The sequence below is a fragment of the Apteryx rowi genome, unplaced genomic scaffold (genome assembly GCF_003343035.1).
Source record: "Apteryx rowi isolate R43461 unplaced genomic scaffold, aptRow1 scaffold_425, whole genome shotgun sequence".
Classification (NCBI taxonomy): domain Eukaryota; kingdom Metazoa; phylum Chordata; class Aves; order Apterygiformes; family Apterygidae; genus Apteryx; species Apteryx rowi.
In genome coordinates this window covers 31585-56774 of record NW_020450678.1, presented here as the reverse complement: position 1 = coordinate 56774, position 25190 = coordinate 31585, and the positions used below count along the sequence as shown (strand labels likewise).

At 40.4% G+C, this 25190-nt stretch overlaps 2 protein-coding genes across 2 annotated transcripts in view; one reads left to right on the top strand and one right to left on the bottom strand.

Annotated features, from left to right (window-relative positions):
- Positions 1 to 25190, bottom strand: part of NBEA (neurobeachin) — a 191588-nt gene that overhangs the window by 150876 nt on the left and 15522 nt on the right. Inside the window, exons 2-3 of the mRNA XM_026076072.1 lie at positions 20909 to 21052; positions 5792 to 5928 (exon numbers count right to left, since the gene is read on the bottom strand). Coding sequence (XP_025931857.1) covers positions 5792 to 5928; positions 20909 to 20972 — 201 coding nt within the window. The 5' untranslated portion in view covers positions 20973 to 21052. The remainder of the gene's footprint in view (positions 1 to 5791; positions 5929 to 20908; positions 21053 to 25190) is intronic.
- Positions 1636 to 3396, top strand: MAB21L1 (mab-21 like 1). Its single transcript, XM_026076073.1, has one exon. The coding sequence runs from the start codon at positions 2097 to 2099 to the stop codon at positions 3174 to 3176; it is 1080 nt and encodes a 359-aa protein (XP_025931858.1). The 5' UTR covers positions 1636 to 2096; the 3' UTR covers positions 3177 to 3396.

Here is a 25190-nt window from a genome sequence, read left to right as displayed (position 1 = left end):
GAAGCAGCCGCCCCGGCGCCGGCGGCCAGGGCGCGGCGGCCGAGAGGGGGACAGCTTCTTCGGGACGGCCTGTCACCTGCGGGCTGTCAGCGGGGAGCCCCACGTCCCAGCCTCCTTTTATTAACGGGCGGAAAATTGTTCCTGCTAGGAAGCAGCCTGCGCTCTGCAAGGGGAACGCCCGTGTAAACGCTAGACCGAGCGAGCCAAGCGCAAAGTCAGGAATTCCTCGCTATATGCAATAAAGTTGGTCGCATTAATACGTTGAGTAAATGTCGTGAAATTTTCTTTGCGTTATGACTTCTCCCTGGCGCTCGCTATGCCCCTGACAGTTACTTTAAGAATTAATAAATGGGCGGTAGATTAAGATTCCTTAAAGACAAGGGACGAAAAGGGTTTTTTTTTCCCCCTAAAAAAAAAAAAAAAACCAACAACTTTGAGTTTTCTTGAAGCGAAGCTGAGTAAATGCTGCAAAGCAGAAGAGTTTGTCACTCGAGCTTATTTGCAAATGAAAGTCCCCGTTGCTAACACTTAAGGTACTGAAGGAGAAATTTGCTAATTACACATCGCACGCGAAAACCCAAACTGCCGGATTAGTAGCATGCCAGCATGTTTGCCGTCGCTAGCATCCCTCCCGGGCGCGTATTTACTGAACACAGCTTGCTAGGAGAGCTCACAACACAATAAACCGTCCAGGTTTGAAATTAGGAGATACTTATAGAGGAACTATGTCTCAGAAAAACAGCCGAACGTACATTCTTTACAATATATTGGAGAGTTATACCGAAATATAAAAACGAAGCTAAGAACTGGCAGATCAGATTTACCGTTCATACCTGCTACTTGATTTCTGGAGGGAACGCGAAAAAGAACTGACAAATACGTTTAGCAATTGATTCTCCCTTCATAAGACATAAATACAAAAAGCAACGCAGAGACGATGCCGAAATGCATTAAACCTTAAAATCGATTACACCCCGTCAGAAGATCTTTTAAAACAACACAGATCGCGGACTTTGGCGTAATATTTTATTCCAGAGATCACTAAATTGCCGTGAATCTGCTGCCTCGTGCACTGACCAGTTCATGAGAGAAAAACTTCTCACTTGCAGTTACAGACAACTATCAGGAGGAAATCACGGCGCGGTCTGACGCCGAGTGTGAGTTAATGAATTTGCGCCGCTGCCGCTGTAAGAGTAAGCCCTCGGCTGGGCTCCCTGGTTGATGGATGCCCATTAATACACCTGCATCCACGTTTCAGCCATGAGGAGACAAACAGGGATTCAGTGCAGAGCAGCACAGTTTTGCCAAGTCCCTTCAAAATGTCAATACACTTCAAGTTACACCCAAAGGAGAGCGATTTCTCTTGATTTCCGAGCGTATGGATGACCAGCGCGGTTTTCTGCCAGTAACCTTCTACCTTTGTATATATGCGTGTGTGTGTGTGTATACATATCTATCTCCTAGAGAGGGATTAATTAGCCGGGTTTGAGCTGAAAGAGGCTGCAGTGACGAGCCCAGTGGCGATTGGCCGCCCGCCTGCCTGGCCCTGCCTTTATAATTTCCACACGAGTGCATCTGGGCTCTTATACAAACCAACAGCCAGCTTCTTCTGACATACACACACACACACACACACACACACGGCACTTTTCCCACCATCTGATTAACCACCCTGCACACACACAGTGATTACTACAGGAAAACATAAATAAATACGAAGAGGTTTTATTATTTTGACTACTGGAAGCCTCGCTGTGTCTCAGTTCAACTTTTGTTTTTATTGCTGCTGGGGAAGGTGCAGCTCTCGATGCYTTCCTCTCACTCACGGACCCTTTAAAAAAGAGGGAGGAAAAATATCGCCCCCTCCAGTCCCCCGCCCCCCTCCCCGCCACACACACTTCAAGACGGCCGATCTAAAAAAGCAGGAAGAGAGCATCTGAGGAGCAGCAGCCCCAGCGCATTTTGAAAAACATTTGTTACATTTCAGAGTGCAGCAGCCTGTTTCTCCTCTGAAGTTGGCTCCAGCCTTAGCAGCCGCATTGGATCCCACAGCCTATTGCGAGACTCCGGTATACAACCCGGATCTCTGCCCCAACATGATCGCGGCCCAGGCCAAGCTGGTGTATCATTTGAATAAATACTACAACGAGAAATGCCAAGCCAGGAAAGCTGCCATCGCTAAAACGATCCGCGAAGTCTGCAAAGTGGTGTCGGACGTGCTGAAGGAAGTGGAGGTGCAGGAGCCGCGTTTCATCAGCTCCTTGAACGAGATGGACAACCGCTACGAGGGGCTGGAAGTCATCTCCCCCACGGAGTTTGAAGTGGTGCTTTATCTGAACCAAATGGGGGTTTTCAACTTCGTGGACGACGGCTCTTTGCCGGGCTGCGCTGTGTTAAAGTTAAGCGACGGGCGCAAGAGGAGTATGTCGCTCTGGGTGGAGTTCATCACGGCGTCTGGCTACCTCTCCGCTCGCAAAATCCGCTCCCGGTTTCAGACTCTAGTGGCTCAAGCCGTGGATAAATGCAGTTACAGAGACGTGGTAAAGATGGTAGCAGACACCAGCGAAGTGAAGCTGAGAATCAGGGATCGGTATGTCGTGCAAATTACTCCGGCTTTCAAATGCACGGGGATCTGGCCAAGGAGCGCTGCCCACTGGCCGCTTCCCCACATCCCCTGGCCGGGACCCAACCGGGTGGCCGAGGTCAAAGCGGAGGGCTTCAACCTCCTGTCCAAGGAGTGCCACTCGCTGGCCGGCAAGCAGAGCTCGGCCGAGAGCGATGCCTGGGTGCTGCAGTTCGCCGAAGCCGAGAACAGACTGCAGATGGGCGGCTGCAGGAAGAAATGCCTCTCTATCCTCAAAACCTTGCGGGACCGGCACCTGGAGCTGCCGGGCCAGCCCCTCAACAACTACCACATGAAGACTCTGGTTTCCTACGAGTGCGAGAAGCACCCCCGAGAATCGGACTGGGACGAGTCCTGCTTGGGCGACCGGCTCAACGGGATTTTACTGCAGCTCATCTCCTGCCTTCAGTGCAGGCGATGCCCACACTACTTCTTGCCCAACTTAGACCTGTTTCAGGGCAAACCTCATTCGGCCCTGGAAAACGCGGCCAAACAAACGTGGCGACTGGCTAGGGAAATACTTACCAACCCGAAAAGTTTGGAGAAACTTTAGAGGCTAATAAAAAGCGGGCCTAACCGGTACATCTGCCTATATCCTGATGAAGTTTAAGCTTCCTGTTCGAAAAGTCAAATATTTCCACTTGACAATGCTAACAATATTCTCTTTTAAAGGGAATATAGCTTAGGCTCTTCACAAAGAAAAACAAATAAAAACAGCAAGTATCATTCCTCTTCATCACAGTTTTGCAGTTCCCCGTGAGAGAAAAAAAAAATGTTACCCGGAAAGCAAAATTGGCTGTAATTTAACATGATTGTGACCATTCTGCCCAGAAGCGGTACCAACGGATTATAACAAAACCCAGTATTTTTATGTAATCCCTCTGTGAGTAAAAACTATTTGGATATGCCACCTGAACAAACCCTAATGTACCTTTTAATTTGTATCAAATATTGTGATCTCACATTGTCTTTGAAATTGTGGATGTTGGTGTTTTGTGATTTGGTGAACAGAAGTTAAATTGCCATTTTGGATACTTCAAGGACATTTTCTGCTAAAGAAGATACCGTTTAAAAAGGTAGATTTTATCATGGTACTTTTGTTAATTGTCTTTTGAAGTGTCTGAACTTAACAAGTTTACATTTTTCGTTTCATATATATTGCTTGTTCTATTTCTAACATTCCATAAATATACTTGAAATGTTATTTAAATATATTCAAAAGAAATTTGGATTCTGCTTATATAATAACGCTTGAATATTGGAATTATATATTTGAAAATGCACTTGAAATACACTGGATAATTACCTTTTGTGATTTAGATTTTAATTTCTGTTGCTGATTTATTTAATTACAAGCTAATAAATGAAGTAAAATGCATACGGGTAAGCGTTTCAATACCGAATCAAGTTTTCTACTTTAAAAATCAGAAGGGCAGCTATGTTTTTGGAATTTTGACTTTCTGTTGATAGTTGCTTAAATCCCCGTAAAGCAGTAAACTTAAGGGGAGCCTTCTGACTTTGCATTTTTAATAGTTTTGTAGGGTAAGGAAACAGTGGTGGTAAATATACGCTAGAATTTAGCTCCAGATGACCATCAGCAACTGTCAGACACTGAGGTAATTATTAATACAGTAACCATTTACAGCCGTCAGAAAATAAATCTAGTTTCAAAAGATTTACTATACTGCACTGATGTGTTTCTGCTCGGCTTTGAGCAATGCTGAGGAAGCACAACATATCCCTCAAGCAGAGTCAGCATACTGAACCTGATTCCTTACAAAAACTAACGTTTAGGCGCAAGTAGTAATAAAGAAGAAAGTAAAATTTATAGGTGAAAGGGTCAAGCCTGCATCAATAAAGTGAACAACAATATTACTTCTGACCTACAAATCCGTTATGAACGTGATAAGATTGCCAGTGGCACTCACAGAAATCAACCCTGCGTTCGCAGGGCACGAACGTGCATATGCACCAAACTGCCAGCGACCTAAAATTGCCTGTTCCTACTCCAACACACGGCTGCTCTAAGTATGCCTCTCTTTTAAGCGACTTTAAGATCAAAACATAAGATAACAACACCCTAACAGTTTAGTACCCTAACAGTCAACAAGTGCTGAAAGAGGCCAATCGCCTATGTAACACTAGATGTAAACAGCAACTATTTACAGTGGGTGTACTTTAGCGAAACCGTTATACTAAGCTATTGTGAAAGAATCTGTTTTTCCAGCACGGCGAAGAAAATTCCGACTTTCAGAAATTATTCGTCAATACAGAAATCACCTTATTACAAACATACTTATATTCAGACGAGTTCACTTGCATTTTTCTTGTAAATTATTTGTGATAGTTCTTCAAAAAATCCCAAGGTCTTTTGAAAAGTCTCTCTCCTATTTTTCACTTAAAGAGAGGCTTGTAACATTCTTCTAGCACAATAATCAAGTAATAAAGCAAGCACAACGATAAGAATAAAAAAACGCAGGAGAGAGGAGCACCCTGCAATAAATGCCCTGCGCTGTCAGCCCCCTCCTGCCCCGGATCCAACCCCTCTGCTCAGATCCAGCGGGGACGGGTGCACGCAAAGGCTCGAGTCACGCACCCCTACTGCTGCTGCGGCTGGCTTGGGGCTTCTTTTTTTTTTTTGGGGGGGGGGAATTGATAGTAGTAAAAGACTTCAGAAAAAACAGAGCTTTCCCAGGAATCTAGCCTTGGGTACATGCCCACGCGATAGCCATTTCTTTTTCTTTCTTTCTTTTTTTCCTCAGAAAATAAGCATTAGCTTGGATTTCAGCAATCAGCATGTTTACTAAAACAAGCAGTATTTTCTTACATGGAAACCAACTTTCTTGAAATAAAGGGATTCTCCGATATCCACTAAAAGGGTAAAACCCTCCGCTGTGTCTTAGGAAGGCCGCGGTCAGGGACTGCTGTTACCTCCAGGGATTTCAGAGCAATTGGCTTAACTACTAAATCTGCCCATGTTCATACAAAGGCATTGAGCGAAAGACTGCTGAAAAATGTGCACACCGCCGTAATAGAGGATTTAACATCATTAACACACTGCGCTTTTGGATCAAACGCGGCGAGAGGCGGCCGAGGGGAGCGGAGTTTGGAGGGGAGGGGAGGGACGGCCCCGGCGCACGTGTGCCCGGGGCCGGCCGCGGCACTCACCTTGGGGTCGATCTTCTTGAAAGCCGGGTCATCCTCGTCCACCTCGAAGTAGATTTCCGTGGTGGTGATGGAGAGCGTCCCCTTGGCCACCACCACGGGGGCGATGAGCTGAGCCGGCGTGCTGAGCACCACGGGGCCTGCAAGACAAGGGCAGCGGCGTCAGGTGAGGGCGCCCGGGCGGCCCCCGCGGCCCGGCCCGGCCCGGCCCTCCGCAAAGCCGGCGCYCCGCGGTCCCCCTGGCAAGCGCTGCTTGCAGCCCGCCGCCTCCTTGCTCGCCCGCCCGTCCGCGGCCAGCGCTTTGAACTCCGCAGCCAGGACGGAAAAGAGTTTGCGAGCTGCAGGGCGAAGGGCTGCGAGATAAATCAACGAGAGGCAAAATTCAGAGGAGTTAGAGTGAAAAATAGCCGCCTCTCAGAAGTAGGTTCCTTGACTCCTCGTGCCCTTTTCCTCCTCATTAACGGCTATCGCTGTTTATGAGCGGCAGGCTGCGGTAGCAGTGACACGTTACGCACAGTTTCGGTGAAGCGGCGCCGCAGCTTAGCGGGCGAGGGCTGGCCGCGGCCCCCGGAGCGGCGAGCGGCGCGGCCCGCACCCGCGGGCAGGCAGCAGAAACCTTCCCAGCGAAACCTGGCGGCATTACGTTTAACTCCGGGTCCAGCCAGACCTCAACTCCGAAAGTATCGCAAAAGATGATTTTTTGGAGCTACTTGAATACCACACACACACACAAGGGCTACCATCGTTAAGTGTATTTATGGCAAGATAATTTTTATTTCGACTTGCTGTCACTTAATCCTTTTAAAATTACTGTAACAACACTTCACTCAAAATATGTTCCTTAACAAGGCACTTGCAGGGCCATTGAAAGATGGGGTGGTAGGGGAAAATCTATTATAAAAGGCAGCCTTTTCCGCACAAATTGTTAGGTTTTAATCAGGAAACAACTTCTGCTTTAATGCAAAGGACACTACAGGGTATCACTTTTTCGCCATCTTATCTTCAATACGAATGCAATCTACTAGGAGGCGGACAGTGTCAGTGTTTAGGAAGCTTACTCGCTCTAATTAAGAAGAGATTAAAAATAAAACACACTCTTAGATTTAGCCACTAAACCGTGTAGGCTAATTTATATACACAAGCATACACACATATACATGCATACACAAACACACATCTGACAACAAAAAAGAAACAACAAAAGTCTTAGTATTGAGAAACTCGGTATAACATCTAACTGACGCACCTTTCAGAAACTGGCAAACTGATCATCTCAGTGAACGTTAAAGAGATTTTGGCTGTGTTGTGCAGTTAAAATCTTCTGTACAATAATGAAGACCTTGTTCAGACGGCAGACTGCCTGCGTACGCTCCCAGCTGCCGTCCCCAGACACTGGTCTCTCCGGGGAGGAAGGCAGTGCGTGTTTGGAGGGCCCGGCAAAGACAAGGCAAGCCCAGGGCTGCAGTTCGCACCAAGGCTAACAGGCATAGAGGCAACCTTTTCTCTCCTCCTCCCCCAATATTGCACACACACATTACTACCAGATCTTGCAAGCAACACTTCAAATTACTCACTTAGCCCAAATTAGTCCTGTATCAGCGCATCTAACTGTCATGTTGTTAATGTTTTACTTTACTGTAACACCCAATTTGAGACTGTATTGCACAATGTTTTGTCATTTACGCTGCAAAATAAATAAAGAGGGAGGCACAGATTACTGCGTGTAGAAGGGGAAGCTAAAACGCCCAGCTTCAGTGACAGCTTTCAGCAGCCCAGCGTGGCAGCTGGATAATATTGATACAAACTCTATTTTCTTTCATTTTATTGTTTTCCATCTCCTAATAAACCAGGGTAGCCTCTTGACCCTAGTCAGCTGATCTGAATCACATGCCGCGGGTTGCTCTGCTGCTCTCCCTGCCTCGCCTCCATCTTCCCTCCGTGCCCCTGCGGAGAGCCGCGCCGAGCCCGGCTTCGGCCTTCGCCGGGCAGCGACATCGATCCGAAACGCCGCTTTAAAGGCTCATCAATCTTCATCTAGGTCGCTCAAGTAATTATGCCCGATTCTCTTGTACGATTACAAGTGGATTTGGGTTTCTATTCCCCAGGCCCCCTTCCTTTGTGTTTACAGAAGGGGGATCGGCAGCGGCTCCCTGCCCTGCAGAAGCACTTGCCCTCTGCAGCAGACCATTCCCACCTCTCCTTTAACGCCTCCCCAGCAGCGCCGCCGAGAGCAGCCACTTCGCCCTCGCCCCCTGCGCCCTGCGCACGGCACCCGGCTCAGGGCCTTTGTGCGAGCAGAAATCCGCCTTCACAGGATGCGTATTGGAAACAACCGCTATTCTATCATTTTAAGGAGGCGTTTGTGGGCTTTCCTGAATCCCAGAAGGACGACCATCAATTTAATCCAATTACCTCCTTTCCCTGGTGTTGTGTGGCTAAAATATAAATAAAGTCACCACGATTTAATGGCCAGAAGGCCAGACCCGTAGTACCAAACCCTGGAGAAGACAATGGGTGCACCCGGCAAGTAACTGCGTGGGGGTGTTAGCGAAACACACTCACCCGTACGGGAGGAGGGGGCAGAGCTGCAGAGGAAGGGGGTGGGTATGGAGGAGAAAGGGAAATTCACTTCTTAAGCCTGCTACTAAAGGCAGGGGAAATCAGGGAATTCTGGCTTCCTCCTTCCCCTCTCGAGAACAGACTCCGGGCTCCCAGACCGGTACCTTGGCATCTGCCCTGGCTTCTAGTCAAATGACACCCTGGATTTGCTGCAATGTAAACACGTCAAAGGTATTAAAATGCAACGAGGAGTAAGCATTAGTGTGCTTTCCAGACGAGAAAACGTTCGTTTGTTGTTTTTTTCTCTTTTTTTTCTTTTTGCAAAGAAAAGCAGAAAGCATTTTCTAAACACTGGCCAATTTATGGGATGATTTTGGGGGCTGGGGGTGCAAACCAAGTTTAAAAAAAATCTTTGTAGATTTTTTTTCTCCTGAAAGCACAAAATGGAAAATATTCTGCGTTAACAGTGTGTCAATTTTACACTTGTCCTTTGGAAATCTCCAATTACAACTTCCAATTCCATAGCATGTTTAAGGAGCACCGAGTCTTTTTGTTGTAGCCTTCAGGGAGCAAACCAGCCACTGAGAGAATACGAAATTAATCCACTACAGCAATATAGAGAGAGGATTATGTTTTAATCCCCTTTGGGAGAGTCTCTGGATTTTAAGGATCCGATATTAAAATGTTTACATAACGCATCATCAAAATACTGCGGATTTTCCATATGGCACCGAGGTACCGGGAGGCTTTGGGTCCTCTTCCAAAACGCAATCGCTAATCCACCGCGAGACCAGCCGGGCGCACCTGACGCCGAGCAGCCGCCCGCCGGCGGGAGGACGCCGAGCTGCGGCTCCCCGCGGTGCGCGGGGGCCCCGCCGGGGCGCGGAGGGATCCCGCCAAGCGCTCCCTGCGCGCACCCAGGGCAGCCGCGGAGCCCGCGGACACTTCCAGGTGCGCCCCGGGGAAAGCGCACTTCTCGCGGCTCCGTTGCGCCAGGCGGCTCGGGGTTTCTGGACGGGACGCGGGTCTGCAGGGCTTGCCAGCCGGCTGGCCGCCACCAGAGCACCTCTCGTGAGGAGTCACTTCGCTGCCCCTTCCCAGCCCTCCGGGGAGGAGCGGGCGGCCGCAGCCAGCGGCGCTCTGCTGACAGAGACGCGCCGGCCCCCAAAGCAGCCCAGAATTCACTTCCGATCCACAGGTTCTGCAGTCTGCTCAAATGCAGAATTTTCCACTTCGACTGAGCCCTGCGGTCGGCACATGTGATTTACATTTCTAAAACAAACGGGACTTCACGTATACATTTTAAAATAATATTTCCTTTCCAAAAGTAAATGATTGTGGGATTGGAAGGTTCCAGTGAATAAAAGCAGAATGTAGCAGCCCCCCGCTCATTTGCGCTGAACAGGGACTTGAACTCTTGTACTCTGAAAGTCAGTGCAAGTGAAAAGTTTTATCAGCTGAAGAGCTTGATACCTAGTAAAGCAATACCGATAAAATTATAACTCTGGTCTTAAAAAAAAGCCCCCAAAGAGTGATATTTTAAGCTATTTCAAACATTTTCATTTTCATAAATTGTCCATTTTAATTGCTAGAGCTACAGATGTGCTATGTTTATGAGACTGGAAATTACACTGGAGGTATATTTGCTAAAATGATTGGGCACAATTATTCCTAAACAGGAAAAGATATATGCTTTTATATACTAAATTATGAAAACACGCAATTTTACCTGCTGCAGGTTTATGAGTCTAACTTCAAAAATACTTCGGTGATTATTTATAGATGGAAAATACGATGAGGAACAAATTCTTTGAAAACATATTAAATCATATAGGCCAGTTTAATTTTACAATCTACTCTAAATCATTCTGATAAAAACATGATGAATTTTGTCATGTTTGATTTTTAGATGACATTGCCTTAAAAAAAAAAACAAAACAAAACACACACCTTAATTTCTTTTTCATGAACTGTTTAACACGGAAAATACAAACCAGATTAGTTGAAACTAATAACCTTATGATGCAAAATAGTTTGTATAAACCCAAATTTGTACTTTGATATACTTAAGCAAAACTTTCAAATAATACAAATAATAATTAAAGATCATTCACAGTCTCTTTGAAATAAGAGAACTGAAATTAATCCAGCACTTTAACTAACTCTAATGCCAAGTGTATCTGACATTGACTTGCATTTAGAATGACTAGAAGTGCATATATTTGAAACAATTCACACACAACACACACACACACACACACACACACACACACACAAAAACCTTCAGTTTTGCAAAATATAAATCATGTGATACAAGCAGATACAAGGATAAAAGCAGAAACAGCTATAGGCACCAAAAGCTTTGTGAAAAGTGCTGTGGTCAGGAAAGCAAAAAAATATTTCAACCAATTAAAAAAAATAATAATTATTATACATGCACTGCCATGTAAATAACAAGTAAACAACTTAGATTCCTAAAAAAAAATTGTCCAAATTTAGCCTGTTTGTTCCTGTTGTCATCATAAATCTGTTACAGAGCAGCCTTTAAAAGCCCTGCAATAAATATATTGAACTTACATGTGGATGGTTGCCCCCCATTTGTTTTCCACATTAGCAGATACAGCGAGTAACTCCTTCACTCAAACCAAGGCTTCTACAGGACTGTGTATATATATAGCTCCCTTTTCATATCACTTTCAACAGTTTCAATAAATGGAATAATTTACACAACTTTTTGATTGTAAAAAAACAGAATCTAAGTCTAAACTTGACTACAGTCTTGTTTTTCTCCTCCCCCCTTAAGTAACATCCCCAACTCCTTTCCCTTGTTTTCAAAGATCCCCAAGCTTACTTTGTTGGTATTTTATTCTTTCACAATCATATGTTTCATATTGTGAGGGAGGGATTGATTTTTATTGTTTGTTTGATATCATTGACAGCGTGGATAGGCCCTGTTTTCCAAAATTTTCCACACCTTTTTCCCCCCTTTCCTCTAGAATGCATATAACACTAAAACTAACACCAAAGATCTACTCCAGTGGTCTTTTTCAACAACAATAACTAAACAATTACAGCAAGTTCTCTTAAGTGGTGCCATAACTGCAAACAATTGCATTTGATTAAAAAGAAAATGAAATGTAAACAAAAATAATTTTACATATTACTACTATGAATGAAACAGTAAGAAGTAAATACCTATTTATGATGAGATTGAGAAAAATGCTTAAAGATAGCGTCACCTAAGAAAAAATAATGGAATTTTCTCTCAAACATATGCATAATTTGCATACATTTGAAAAGAAGACACACATGCACCTCCGCAAGTAAATTATTACTTGCATTGCATACCTTGCTGGACACATTAAAAGAAAAATATGAAATAGTACTTCTTCCTGAAAAAAAAGGGTTTCACAGAATTCCTAGAAATATATATCTCTTTACATTGTTCAAAATATAACAGAAAGCAACCACTTAATAAAGAATAAAATAAAGAATAAAATTAAAGAACGTGCATAGACAAGCTTAGCACTACCAAAGTCAATCTTATTAGGCATTTTCTCACTGAAGGTCCAATGGAACAATTAGCTGTGTGTCTAACAGACAACCTACACCAATTTAGGAAATCAAATTTTGCCTCCTTTTGTAGGTGAAGTCCAATTCATTTTGTGGCATACATGAGAACCTCATAGGTCCTATAACTAAATGGCTTCTATGGATTTAGTATTGTTCTAGGACATGTTCAAGCTAGCTCCAACCTGGCAGATGATCAGGTATTAATAATAATCAAGACTCCCCATAATGATTTACATCTGGCCAGAAATACATGAACGTTTGAGATAGGCACTCCACTACTGCAATGCATACATTTACCTCTTCAAAATTAGATTCATACAGTGCGCTCTGCCTGAAGCTATACCTTGGAACTACTAAGTAATTTAGGCTGTTTCAGAAACTAAGAGCTGGATTGTTAAGTGGTGTATCCAGATGTGAGTATATTATACTAATGCTTTATGACTTGCACTGGCTTCCTCCTCATTTTCAGGTGAATTTTAAGGTACTGTCTTCAACCTAGAAAACCTTAAGTGATGCCGAACATGCTCACATAAGTGACAGTTTTTGTCTCTCAGAGAACCACTAGAGCTATTTAATCAAAAAATAAACAGAAAAAACACACCTTAGAAAAGTATATCTAATATTGGAAGAAAAATCTGAAAGCAGAGATAGCATCATGCTATGCAATATACACTGAAACAGGAACATGAGGGATCAAATCCCAACTGCAAGTCTGAGTGCACCAGACTTGACAGGTATCTTATACAGTCCAGCTTGTGTACCTTGTCATGCCAATAGAGCTCAATTGATTAGAAATGAAATGAAAGATGTGAGCCCTCAGGTTTCATTTCTTGTAGTCTCCATTCTGGAAAAGCTCTTCAGGATAAACTGAAAGCCTTATACTTCCTGAGACTGTAGTGAAGGCAAATACTCTGTTCAGATAGCTTGTGACATTTTTAAGTTCATTTTTTTGGTTAGCTACTTGTACGTGTGTTTTGGAAGAATGAAATAAGTTATTGAATTAGCATATGGCTTGTTTGGTATATTTATAAGAACCATCTAAGATGCAATAGTTGTTATTTCAAAATTATCCAAAAATATAGAGAGTATCTCTAAACAACACTAGAACTAATACAGACCATTTTCTTATATAAGTGTAAACAGTGTTTGACTGCATGTTTTGTTTTCCCACACTGAGGGAACTTCTAAAGACTCTCACACTGTGGTATCAAATAAAATCAGAACTGATGCTGCAGTCTCTGTCATGCAGGGTTTTTTTCCTTAACAACCTGATTTCCTTATAGGAATTTTATTGCCTCTGAAATCCCTAGTCCTGTGTTAGATTTTGTTCAAAATGGCTTCCAGGTTCAGAAGTTACACAGATAAAGGCTGACAGAGCGTGCTCGCACATAAACTTTGTTTCTTTAAAAAGCCAAGCTAAAAATCTTTACCTAACAGGTACCAGCAAGGACTGCTCAAATGCACTGGATGAGGTTGCCACTTGTAGAATTTCTGACCAATGAAACCAGGACTAACCAAACTGTCTTCTTGACTGATTTTTAGCTTACTTTTGTCATACCAGTGTTAAAAAAAAAAAAAAAAAAAAGGAAAAAATCTGTCCATAGGTCTGTGAAGGTGCTTAATTTAATATAGATAGTGTTAATACAATTCTGGATATACTCCTAGATACCATATATTCCTATATACTGCTAATCTATGTAGGTCTTACAAAGATTTTGGAGAACAGGGATTTTTATATGTTGATAACTGCATAGTGAAGATGAAGTAAGACCCAGAAGTACGGAATCGCACACAACTAGCTCCTTAGGCCTAGGTGTGTTATTTTTGTAGTGCCATATGATGGCATCTGTCCTACTGTTTCCTATGTATCAGAGAGCCAGTTGGCTTGATCTTTGATCAGGTAACCAGTTGCACCTCGTGTGTGGTACCCTGGGACAAGGGAGAAGCTACAGAGCTCTGCAGTAGGTGAGCGTGCGCTTCCTAGCCTCCACTGCAACCTAATTCTGCAGTCTCAGAGATTTCAAAACAAAAAAAAAGTTTTGCAACTTATGAAAAACAGAAATATGAGTAATCTGGTGTGAGTGGATAGTTTGAGCACGTGAAGCACTCTCAGGGCCTTCCACAAATACAAAGCAACAATGTTTGAACTGCGTCATTTCAGAAGTTTGGAAAGCAGAAAAGACAGCTGCCATTTTAAAAGTCAAAGACGTTCAGTTTTAGAACAGGGTGTAGTAAGGTAAAAAGAGAAGAGCTTTTCAAAGCTGTGCTTAGGAGCTCTGTCATACGTGACTGACAACCACCTTATAAAATACTAAGCTATTTTGGATAGTAATGTGGAAAAATGATTAAAATAACACTGAGATGTCTAAAAATAGAATGTTATAGACACTGTGGGGCTTTTTTTGTTGTTTTCAATGTGAAAGCCAACTACATATCAGTAGTATAACTGTTTTCAGTCTATGCCTGAGTCTGTACTCTAAATTAAACTCATACAAATATGTTTTTCCTTTTTGTACTTAGACTTGAGGATCAAAATCTGCATATATAATAAGCAGAAACTATGGATATCTGGCTGAATGAAATTTCCATGTTTGGAAGTACAAGGTTTGGGTAGTTACGTGTCTACCATAAAAAGGGAAAAAGAATCACTCTGCTCCCACATCCCCCCTCCTCCAATGAAATTCCTATCTTGAATGCTAATTTGCAAGAAAAATGGAGTTTGGGGGGAGAAAACTATTCAGGAGTGCATGTCGAATTCAGTGAGTAGTCTACACTGAAAAACTTGAAAAGCTGGGAGAAATATCAAAACATTTTGTTCTGATATTTTCTATTGAAACTCTGACATTTGGTTGTCCAACTGACGTGACTGTGTGTACACATACACACACTCTTTCTTTAAAAAAACTTAAAACAAGGAAAAGCTTCGGGTACCTTAGCAACCTTCAGATGGAGAAAGAGAGAGAAAGAGGGAAAGAGAGAAGAAGATCGAGAAAGAGGGAGAGAGGAAGAGAGGAAGAGGGTGAGAGCAAGAAAATAAAAAAAGAGAGAACAAGAAAGAGAGCAAGAAAGAAAAAGGAGCAAAAAAGTGAGAAAAAGAAAGAGACAGAAAGAGAGAGAGCAAGAGGGAGAGAAAGAGAGAGAAAGAGAGAAAAGAAAGAAAGAGAATAAATACTACCCCTGACTCAGGAAGCCGCAGAGATGCAAACAGTTGGAGGCTTGGAGAGAATCAGTAGGAAGCATCACCACACACTTGTTATAGTCTTTCCCAAGCTTCCCCTGTGGCTGCCGCTTTCTGCCCCTGCAGGATCCCTCCAGACTCCAGCACCATTCGGAGCTGCTGGTGCACAGATGGCGACCACGGCAGGGGAGGAGAGCATGCAATGGAAGGCAGGGCTCCTGTGGCCCTGCAGGAGACGGCTTCCTGGGGAGAGCAGTCTCCTGCGGGTGCTCCACAGAGGGAGCAGAAGCCTTGGCCAGGACAGGCAAGACACAGTTCTCACACGAAGCCCTCCAGGAGCTTGAGAGGGATGAAGATGATTCCTCCCCTCTTCTCTACGAATTCCTGGGTAGGCTGTGGTCACTCCTGGAGACAATATAATGGGCTATTGGTCCTGTCTTTTGACTCATTATGTCATGTTACTCTAACAGATAATTTAACAAAACTTTTACTGGTTGGCCCCAAAGAAAATGATTGTTTTTTTCTGCAAAATCCAAAAATCTGCCTTCTCATTAGAGGCCCATGTTATTGTTCTTTACTTTCAGAAAATCCACTCTTTGTCTAAATCCGGTAACAATGAGCATGGAAATGATCTAACATACCCTAGAAGTGTTTTGAGAGTGTTTGAGAACATTTTGAGAAAAAAAAAATGCCCCTACATTATTCCTTAAGAATAGTTAAGAAAAAGCTGCTAACAGCTTACCAGAATCTACAATGGTCAACTCTACTAAAGAGAATTCAGTCTCTGATTTATATATACATCCATCCATACACACACACACACACATATATATATATTTAAACATGAGTCACTTGTATTTAAGTTTTCCATCCCAAATACTTATTCCATGAGCTTTTTGTGGCCTTAGATGCACTTGCTTGGTGTGTTAGCTAGATACAGTTTTTAGTACAGTATCTGGCCCTATGCAAGGCTTCAAAATACTATCAGAAAAGTAAATTAAACCTTTGTTACAACCCGAAATAGAAAATATCCTCTAAGGGCTGAATGATTTACTTCTTTATTTGAGGTGCTGCTATGTAGTTTTAACCATAGTTCTATATAGTAGAACTTTTGGCACTATTCCAATTTCCCATAAAGACCATATCAAATATTTTTTCAATTGGAAATTGCTCATAATAGCGGTGATTTCTGTCAGTTTGTCTGAATTGAGACAAAAAGTTCATTTTGCATAGGCCACAAAACAGATGTTGATAACGTTTGGTTACCACCAATCTTGTCTGGACTTCAAACGGATGACCTGGAAGTGAAAGGTCTTATATCTCATTAATAATACTACAAGCTGTCAAATCCCCATGACACAACATGCTTCTTAGCACAGGGCAGTAAGTCAATACATTCGGCACACTACAGAGAAGTTTGGAGAGAGGGCTTATCTCATTTAGCCCTCATGTTAATGTGGACTAGCTAGCAATGCTAGCTTGGATGGAAGATTAGCTCTTTTTTAGCAGGTAGTAATGATTCTTTCTATAATTTCTACGTTGAAGTTCAGGTTTGATAAAAGCTAATGCAATGTGGGGCTGCTGCTTCTCACTAAAACTTTACTGACAAATATGCATTGGGGGGGGGGGGTTCTTCCACCTAAAGATGCTGTGCAGGAAGAAAGGAAGATTTTGCAGTGAAGGCTAAGGCACATTAAGACTAACATGCATTAAAGTCAGTTAGTGCCTTACCATGGGCTTACTTGGATGACTTACTCAGTCTCCTTGTATAATGGAGAGAATAATATGTATTTATTCTTGCAAGGCTGTTGTGAGGATATAATTCACTATGGCTTATGAGGAAGTCAGATTCTGAGTTGATTGAGCCTGTGCAAGTAACCAGACAGATGCCTGCCAAAGCCTTTTGTCTTCCTTAAATAACCCAAAGCCTCACATCCTCCTCTTTCTTTCCTTTCTTCTCTTCCAGAAACTAATGTTTAGAGACTAGCAAAAGATTTTGTCAGGGCTACTTTGCCCAGCTGGTCTTATTTGCTAGTGCCACCAGCCATATGACAAAATAGATGATATGTGCTCCAGTTGTAGAACACGTACCTTTCAGAAACATCATTAAGACCAAATTCTGTTCTGAAATGTGCACAAACAATTCTTAGCAAGCCAACAGCAACCTCATGACAAAGAGAATGTATTTCTAAAATGTAAAATTCATAAACCTTAAGTGGTTCCACATTTGTTTTGTTTTCTAGGATCTATTCTAGTATGAGGTCTGTGCTTTTGTTATTTAAAGTTTGCCAAAAGAATATTAATTTTCTGTTAAAATATGCTGCCCTTCGGGAACGCTAGTTTATGATATTAGAATACATCCATATATTTTTCATTCTGAAAAAGTCATCTACTAAGCAGAACACAAACTGTTAGCAAATTTGCATTCTCAGACTCTTAAAAGAAAGGGTAAGTATGTAAGAGCCCTACTGCAGCATTAGAAAATCAAAAAGGAAAAGCAAAGGAGAAGCGTTAGTAATATTAACTCACTACAGTGGATTTGATTGCATTACCACAGATTCACAATGTATTAGAAAAAATGCTACAATAGACTGGACTATCTCAATCATTAGTTCTAACAGAGATGTGACTTGCCTCTTGAAGTGAACAGTCTGGGAAGAAAGGGAGCTAAAACTGAAACAGAAAAATGTAGAATGTTTTAATATGTAAATACTCAGACAAGAACAACAGGTTTTGATAACTCATTATACTGTAATATAGTTAAAATACTGCTTTAGTTACAAATTTTGAGGCTAACTTAGAATTCATGATTCTAAGAACTCCATAGGAACATGGATTCTGATTTTTATATTTTCTTAAAATGCTACTTAATATAATGAAATCTGAACAACTGCCATTGCAACATATGGAATACTAAGACTATATAATAAAAATATTCAGACTATAATTATCTAAAAAATTCGCCATCCCATATGTAATTTATCAATGTGAACTTTACATTGATTTGTGCCACATGGTTGATGAAAAACTATAAAGAGTCTCTGGAACAAAAGGTATGTACAGAGAACTTTGTAAGAACAGTCTCAATCTGTTTCGAACTTTCCTTTTTTAGTTTTAACTTTACAAATCAAAATATTATAATATTTATATTGTCTTAGTTAAAAGTTTTCTAAAAACTAAGGTCTTGTCTCTTTAAAAGGTACCTTAGTTTCATGGAAAAAACGACGTTAAATTGTTCTAGTTAAATGTAGACAATCTTAAATCAATTTAAACCTGGTTTATAATGATTTTGTTTAATTCTGATTCTTTATTGAGACAATCCAAATCATTATAAAGCAGGTTTAAATTGATTTAAGCTTTAAAGTTAAATTGGGGACATATCTGACTATAGAAATTCCTAACTGTCATTCAGTCTGAAAGGTAACTAGATATAAATGACATTGTGATATACCATGACTTGATATATCTCGGAGATTTTTGGATCACATGCACTGAATGTACGTAATCACTCTCCAGAATTAGATGAAGAATGACAGTCTGGTTTTACTGGGGCCTGCTCTTCTGAGCCTACGAGTTCTTACTTTCTTAGGCATAAAAACCACCTTGCCCACTGTTTTTCTCGATATCAGTTACTGGTCTCCAGTTTTAGATTCACATTGTATATATTCAAAACCCTGTAAAATAGTGATGTCATTCTATGCAGAATCATGCAGCAAAATGGACACTGGGTATTCAAGGATTTAATTTTTTTCACTGATTGGTAAAATATCACATATGATACCATGCGTGAGCATTACCTCTCAAAATCGTTCCCTCTATTCTTACCAAAAGAATAGAATTCGTACTAAAAACGAGCAAGGGTTTAGGGGCAAATGTTACAGTTTATCTGATAGTAAAAATGAAGTGGTGGAAAGTGAGTTCTTTTTGGGAAGTTCATATTTTTTGGTGTACATACAGTACCATTAACATGTCACCTTGCCACATGTGGAAGTGTCTTGCTTGTCCTTGTTAGTGTTGATAGGAAATGCAAAGGCTAATTGCTGACATTCTTATGACATATTTCCTGTCAATAATTCAAAAGTTAATATGTTTTAATTTCTGTAATTTCTCCTTTTCTAATATCTAAAATGTTGTCCAATTTCTACACCTATAAAAGCAAGGGACTAGAATTACTGTCCTATGTCCTGAAGGAGCAAGGGATGTCATATATATAGTGATCTCTGGTAAGAGGATCATCGCACACAAATACTTAAGGACTCATTGAAACATCAGGTTTTTTCAGATGGAGGTAGCTATAGGGTTGTATTGCATCTGTGTGTTCAAATGAAATGGCAGTGTTGGGGCATATATGAGAACTGTAAAGTGGACTGTGAGAACTTCTAGAATGGACAATTTTTTTTCTGACCACCCTGCAGTTCTAATCAATACTTAGATCTAATGTCAGATTGTAGCCTTTAAACAATATATATATTTAGTTGGAAGCACTGTTCTTAGATATAAGAAATTAGCTGAAGCTGCTTCTGAGTTTTCATTTCTAAAGAAGAAAAGGATATAGAGCAAAATACCACATTAGTGGTCCTGCCTGTCTTACTATTTTATTGACTTAAGATAACAGTGTCTCAGCAATGGTTAGCAGTTTATATGTCCACATAAAGAAAAGCAAGAATATGGACATATTAACTGGGATAATCATATACTGCTGATTACTCTAAAATAAAAGCCCCTTCCTTCCCCCCTGTAATTTAGTTTCAAGCTATGAGACCAACTTCCATTTAGACATTTTTTTCTTTTTTTTAAAAAAAATCCAAGTATGATTTTATCTTTGCTACAAACTTCCACTATGGCATCATAAGAAAGTGCAGGAGCAAAGATAATTATTTTGGAAATTAAATTCTGCAGAAAAAATGCTGAGACATCACAAAATTTCCCCTTAATGGAGTAATTTAAAACAGGTATTCCTAAGTAAATTAATCTAAAAAATTCCATACTGCATTTCACAGGTCTCACATTTTTATTTCATCTGAATGGAGATTGCATTTTCAAACTTTAATGTGCCTTTCTTTCCACACTACTTCCTTAGGAAACGTAGTATTTCTTCAGTACAGAACTGTAACAGAGCTCGCTAGAACACAGGGACAAAGCTGAGACCTCACTGTGTATCTTCACATAGGAAGAAAGGAAAGAAGAGATCTTTCATGAATGTTTCTGCACAGCATTCATTCCCAGTTCATATTCTAACTAAAAAAGTTCATCTGTTGCTTATAGCTTCATTCTGTCTTAGTCCCTGTTTACAACAGGCAGCTTTTCCCTCTTGCTGTGACAGGCAGGGAGAGCTACTGTGCAGCCCCCTGCACTCCACGAGCGAGAGCAGGGGGGGCAAGCGTGCAGAAGCAGGAGTCTCTCAGCAAGCTCCACGGCACTTGGGAACAAGTCATGAGAGTGCGCAACCACGCTCTGACTCACATAACACTGAATGCTGGCATTACTCCCCATTGCCATTTCAACCAAAAGAAGAAACCTTCCACAGTGGGCTTACAGAATTTACAATAAAAAGTAACAGGAATTAGTAGAGAGCACTCGAGGTACTGTTATTTCTCTGAAAGACTGTGCAATGTGCATGTGCAGGGTAATCAATTCCCCTCGATCATGGAAGTAAGACATCATATTAAATCTAGAACATAAAGAATCTGTTCTCAGTGTAATTGTATACTTAGCTGTCAACATTAACAGACTAGCTGCAAAAGTTAAGAAATAACAAACTTAAAAGAGCTTTGGGTTCATATCTTATTTGTAATGAAGAATATAATTACCCGCAAGGTTGTCGATCTCTTTCTCTTGGAGCAGACTAACAGCATCATCATCCCCTTCCAGCATAAGCTCCGTTTCTGCATTCTGATTTACTACAGCTTGACTTCGAAAGGTTTTCTTTGACTTTACCACATCTTCTTCAGTGCCTAAACAAAAGTTACAAATGTTGTGAATTTAGCTGAATAACATTTTAAATTAAAAAAACCCACAGTCAAGTAGTAAAAAAAATACAGAATACATCATCTTAATTGAAAAAGGGAAAGAACATTTTCTAAAATTTTGTCAAGGATTACAAAATACGCAGCCTCATTCTGTCTTTCAAAATATACCTTGAATAAAAGACAAGCTCTGTTTCACAAAGGCTGTCCTGCTTTTAATAATTCCCATTTGCTAGATGTTCTGTATTGTTCCACTAGCTTTCCACTACCAATGAATTTAGCAGGAGTTTCTCTTGTCTTCTAGGTATTCTGCCTCTGACTGACCTCTCAGGGCTCAAACCACCTACTCTCTGAATAAAGGAGATGCTTTCAGGAATTCAAGATATGCCATGATTTTGGTCTTGAAGATAGGAAAGATAGGATGGTGAAGTAAGAGATGGGATAGCTCAAGATACGGTAGTAGCAAGGTGAGCTGTGCAGGGCTTCAGAGTAGAGGCAAAGAAAAGGACATGCACAGTGAGTGAACTCTGCTGTGTGGGTTGTTTGTTGTTTTTTTTTTGAGGAGCACAATAAAAATGCTGGTGTACGGACATGTGCCAATTATCACAAGGACTTCACAGGAGGATTTACCCTTTCTTCTTGCCTACAGGCAACTTTGTCTGTTCAGACTGACCGCTCCTTAAGGCAGAAGATGCTTCATCTTACATTTGGGGAAGGTCCTACTAGTATTTTCGGAATGTATTCACTTTACATAAGAAATTAATCATAGTGTGGTCAAAAATGATAGAATCATAAAAAAAAAAAACTTTTAAGAAATACAGAGATACTGTTGCAAGGTAACTGGAAGAATTATAGGTTGGCAGCTATAAACAAAACTAATTCTACTCTGGTACCTTTAACATACTGTTGTGAGATTGGCCCACCATTTCTTTCTTAGTTAGGGAGAGGTTATAAGTTTTATTTTCAATATAACAGATTTGTAGTAGCTTCTTAGGCTGGAATGCTTTCTGTTTTTTTCCTAAGCAGAAATCTCTGCATCTTCACCTTGGATTATAACATATTTTTATTTATATGGAAAATAAAAAGCACCACCTTCCTTATAAAAGGCTCTTTTATCTTTAGCATTCATTTTTAGTTGAATTAGAATCTTTTAAAATTTTCAGGTAAGAACTGACCACACTCAGGGGGCAATGCAAATTTATTTTGTATAAAATCTAGACATCTTCAGCTCTCGTAACTAAGAAATAGAAATCAAATCTAATCCTTCCCGCACACAATTTGGCATAATATTTCAAAATCCTGCACATAATTTGGAAATTTTTTTCCTATTAAGCTACAGAATTATGGGTGAAATCCTAGCAGAACTGAATGAGCATGGATTTCTACTATGTTCCACAATACCTGGACTTTATGTGATGTATACTACTATGGCAGACATAAAATGATGAGGTAAGACCCATTAAGACTCATGACCTCATATTAATACAGGACAACTAACAGGAATATAATAAGCAGACGGGTTAGTGAAGATACATGCATGGAATAGAATTTAAGTGTCAGGCAGTTTTGTTATTACAGAGGGATGCCACCACACGCTGAGGCAACTTCACATTTTGAATAGTCCAATTTTAACCTCTTGTGTATTGCTGCTATTATCCCAACTGCTATTTCTGAAACTACAGAGCAGGTAAAGACAAGCAAGCAAGCAACAAAAGCCTATTTTTTTTCTCACCAAGCTGGCCCAAAATTAAGGACAGCATCTCTAGTCTTCCCAGCTGAGGTTTTCTCCATTAAGACCACATTGATATTGACAGTAATTGAGTCAATACTGACACTGAAATGTATACTGATATTTTTGGTGGAATCAGTTATTAGGCTGTAATCTTTAACTCACTTGCATTGGTTACTATGTAGAACAAGTCACCTCATTTAAAATAATTGAATCAAATAACTGAGGGGTGGAAAAGCTTTCAATATTAAATCCAAGCTATTTTTTTTTTAATTCACAAAAAGAACAAGAACTGTAAGAGTTTTGAAAAGCAAGAAAGAGTACTGTGTTGTAGCCAACCTTCAGTTTTATTACATCAGCATTGTCTCGAGTATTTAACTGCTAATCAGAATTTTGTTACAATTGTGTTTACTACAAGGGAGCTTAGCATCATTTGACACAAGTAATTGCTCATGCTGTGAAGCACTTGATACTGCAGGGGACCAGGTCCAGGACGAACTAACATGGTGGAGAAATGAAGAATGAAAATACTGTTCTCTTCCTTTCTGGTAGTTCTAGTGAGTGTTATGAAAGTTTCTCATTTTCACAGGGTGTGATATTCTTCAAATGAATTACTTCAAAAGTACTGATTTGGAATAACAGTGTCAACTATTTTTTTAATAGCTGATTAGATTAGTTATAGTCCTTTAAAATTATTTATGCCTGAAGTTAYATTTTAAAAATTACAAAAAAAGGTCCAAGCTCCAAATTATTACTAATGCTCAAAATGCATCAGAAGAAGAACCTGAAATGTAGTGTATTTTAACTACCTTGTCATGATGGTTTCAGTTACCAGATTACAGAAATATTTGCAATGTAAGAAATGTGGTAGAGGAAAAGGCATTAAATGAACTTGGCAAATTTGGAGCTTAGCATCTAAGATAAATGTTTCTAAAATCCATTTTGGTTTATAATATTAAACATGGATTCGTCTAAAGGAAATATAGTAATGGTGCTTCTTTGTCTTGATAGAAAAGGCTCTGGTTTGGCTGTTGTTTAAATTTATCACTTTGCTGAGTGCACCTCAGTTTTGCTGTACTGTACCAAACATTTATCTAAATGAAAGTGTACGAGACCCAGAGTTGCCCTTCAATCACTATATCCTTTATGAATTAGAATTCCATTTATCAAAATTACAGCAAGAAGAGTAAGGTCTCCCAGGGCTGTCTCATTACAAGGCTTGTAAACACTGTCCTCACAAAGAAATAGTTTAACACCTAACAAATCAAAAACTGATTGGGAATAGAATTTATTTGAGATCATCTGTCTTGAGAAGACGTGCTGTACTGAGTGCACTTCTTGGCCTTTCTACCCATTCATCAAGAAATTAACAAGCGGATACTGCAGACCACCAGATCTCCTTGGATCCTGAAATGTGAAATATGTGCACAACAGATCTGTCACAGATGTTCTATTTTTATATTTCAAGATGACTTCAAAAAGGTTTTTTAAAAGCAGGAGAACCTCTTGGAATAGGAGTAAAAAGAAAAACAACTTGTCTCTTTAAAACCAGACAACAAACCGAATAAAAAATGATGACATAAAACTATGTCTAGCATTGTTTACAATGATATCAAAAGGAGTGATGAATAAATGAATACTTGATATTCCAGCATGTTTGTAAAAATTCAAAACTCTAATTGTCTTTTCAAAGCCACAGCAAAATTATTATGAAATGAAATTCATTTCCAGATATTTCATTTAAAACTCCTCTCAGGGACACAAAGAGTTTGTATTTTAAAGGCAAAATATGGAATTATATTAATGTCAGCTCCTAAATCTAACTAGAAAATGCTTCAAACATATTAAAATAGGAAAAACTAAAACTAAATTAAACAGAATTTAAAGAAAGCAACATTTTAACATTGGGGCATTCAGAAGGGGAACTGCCAGAAGCTATCAGTTCTCAAAGAATCAAGTGCCTTGTTAAAGGTAAGAGTTTTTTTCTAAACTAGGATTTGCAAAGAAGCCTTGAAATAAGCAGCTAAACATTTCTTAAAACTACAATTTGCAAAAAAGTTAAAGGAAATAAGTCACTCAGATCTTACTGAGGTTCAGCTTAGATGGTGCCTTAATTCTTGAAACTTGAAGACCATGTCTTTAAAAATATCCAGGGACAATGTATGTGGAAGACCAGATAAACTATTTAAAAGAAAATCCATGTTTTGTTACATCTGTTATCATACCAAGCATTTTTAAAGGTGCGTGTTAAAATTGGCTGCTTATGGTAGCTTCAGGATACCTAAAAAAAAGCTCATCTTTAAAACAAATTAAAGAAATCAACCACCAGTCCTGTACTAAACCCCAGTTCCAAGACAAGGTGTATATTTTATATATCAGAAAAGCTATAAAAGCTAC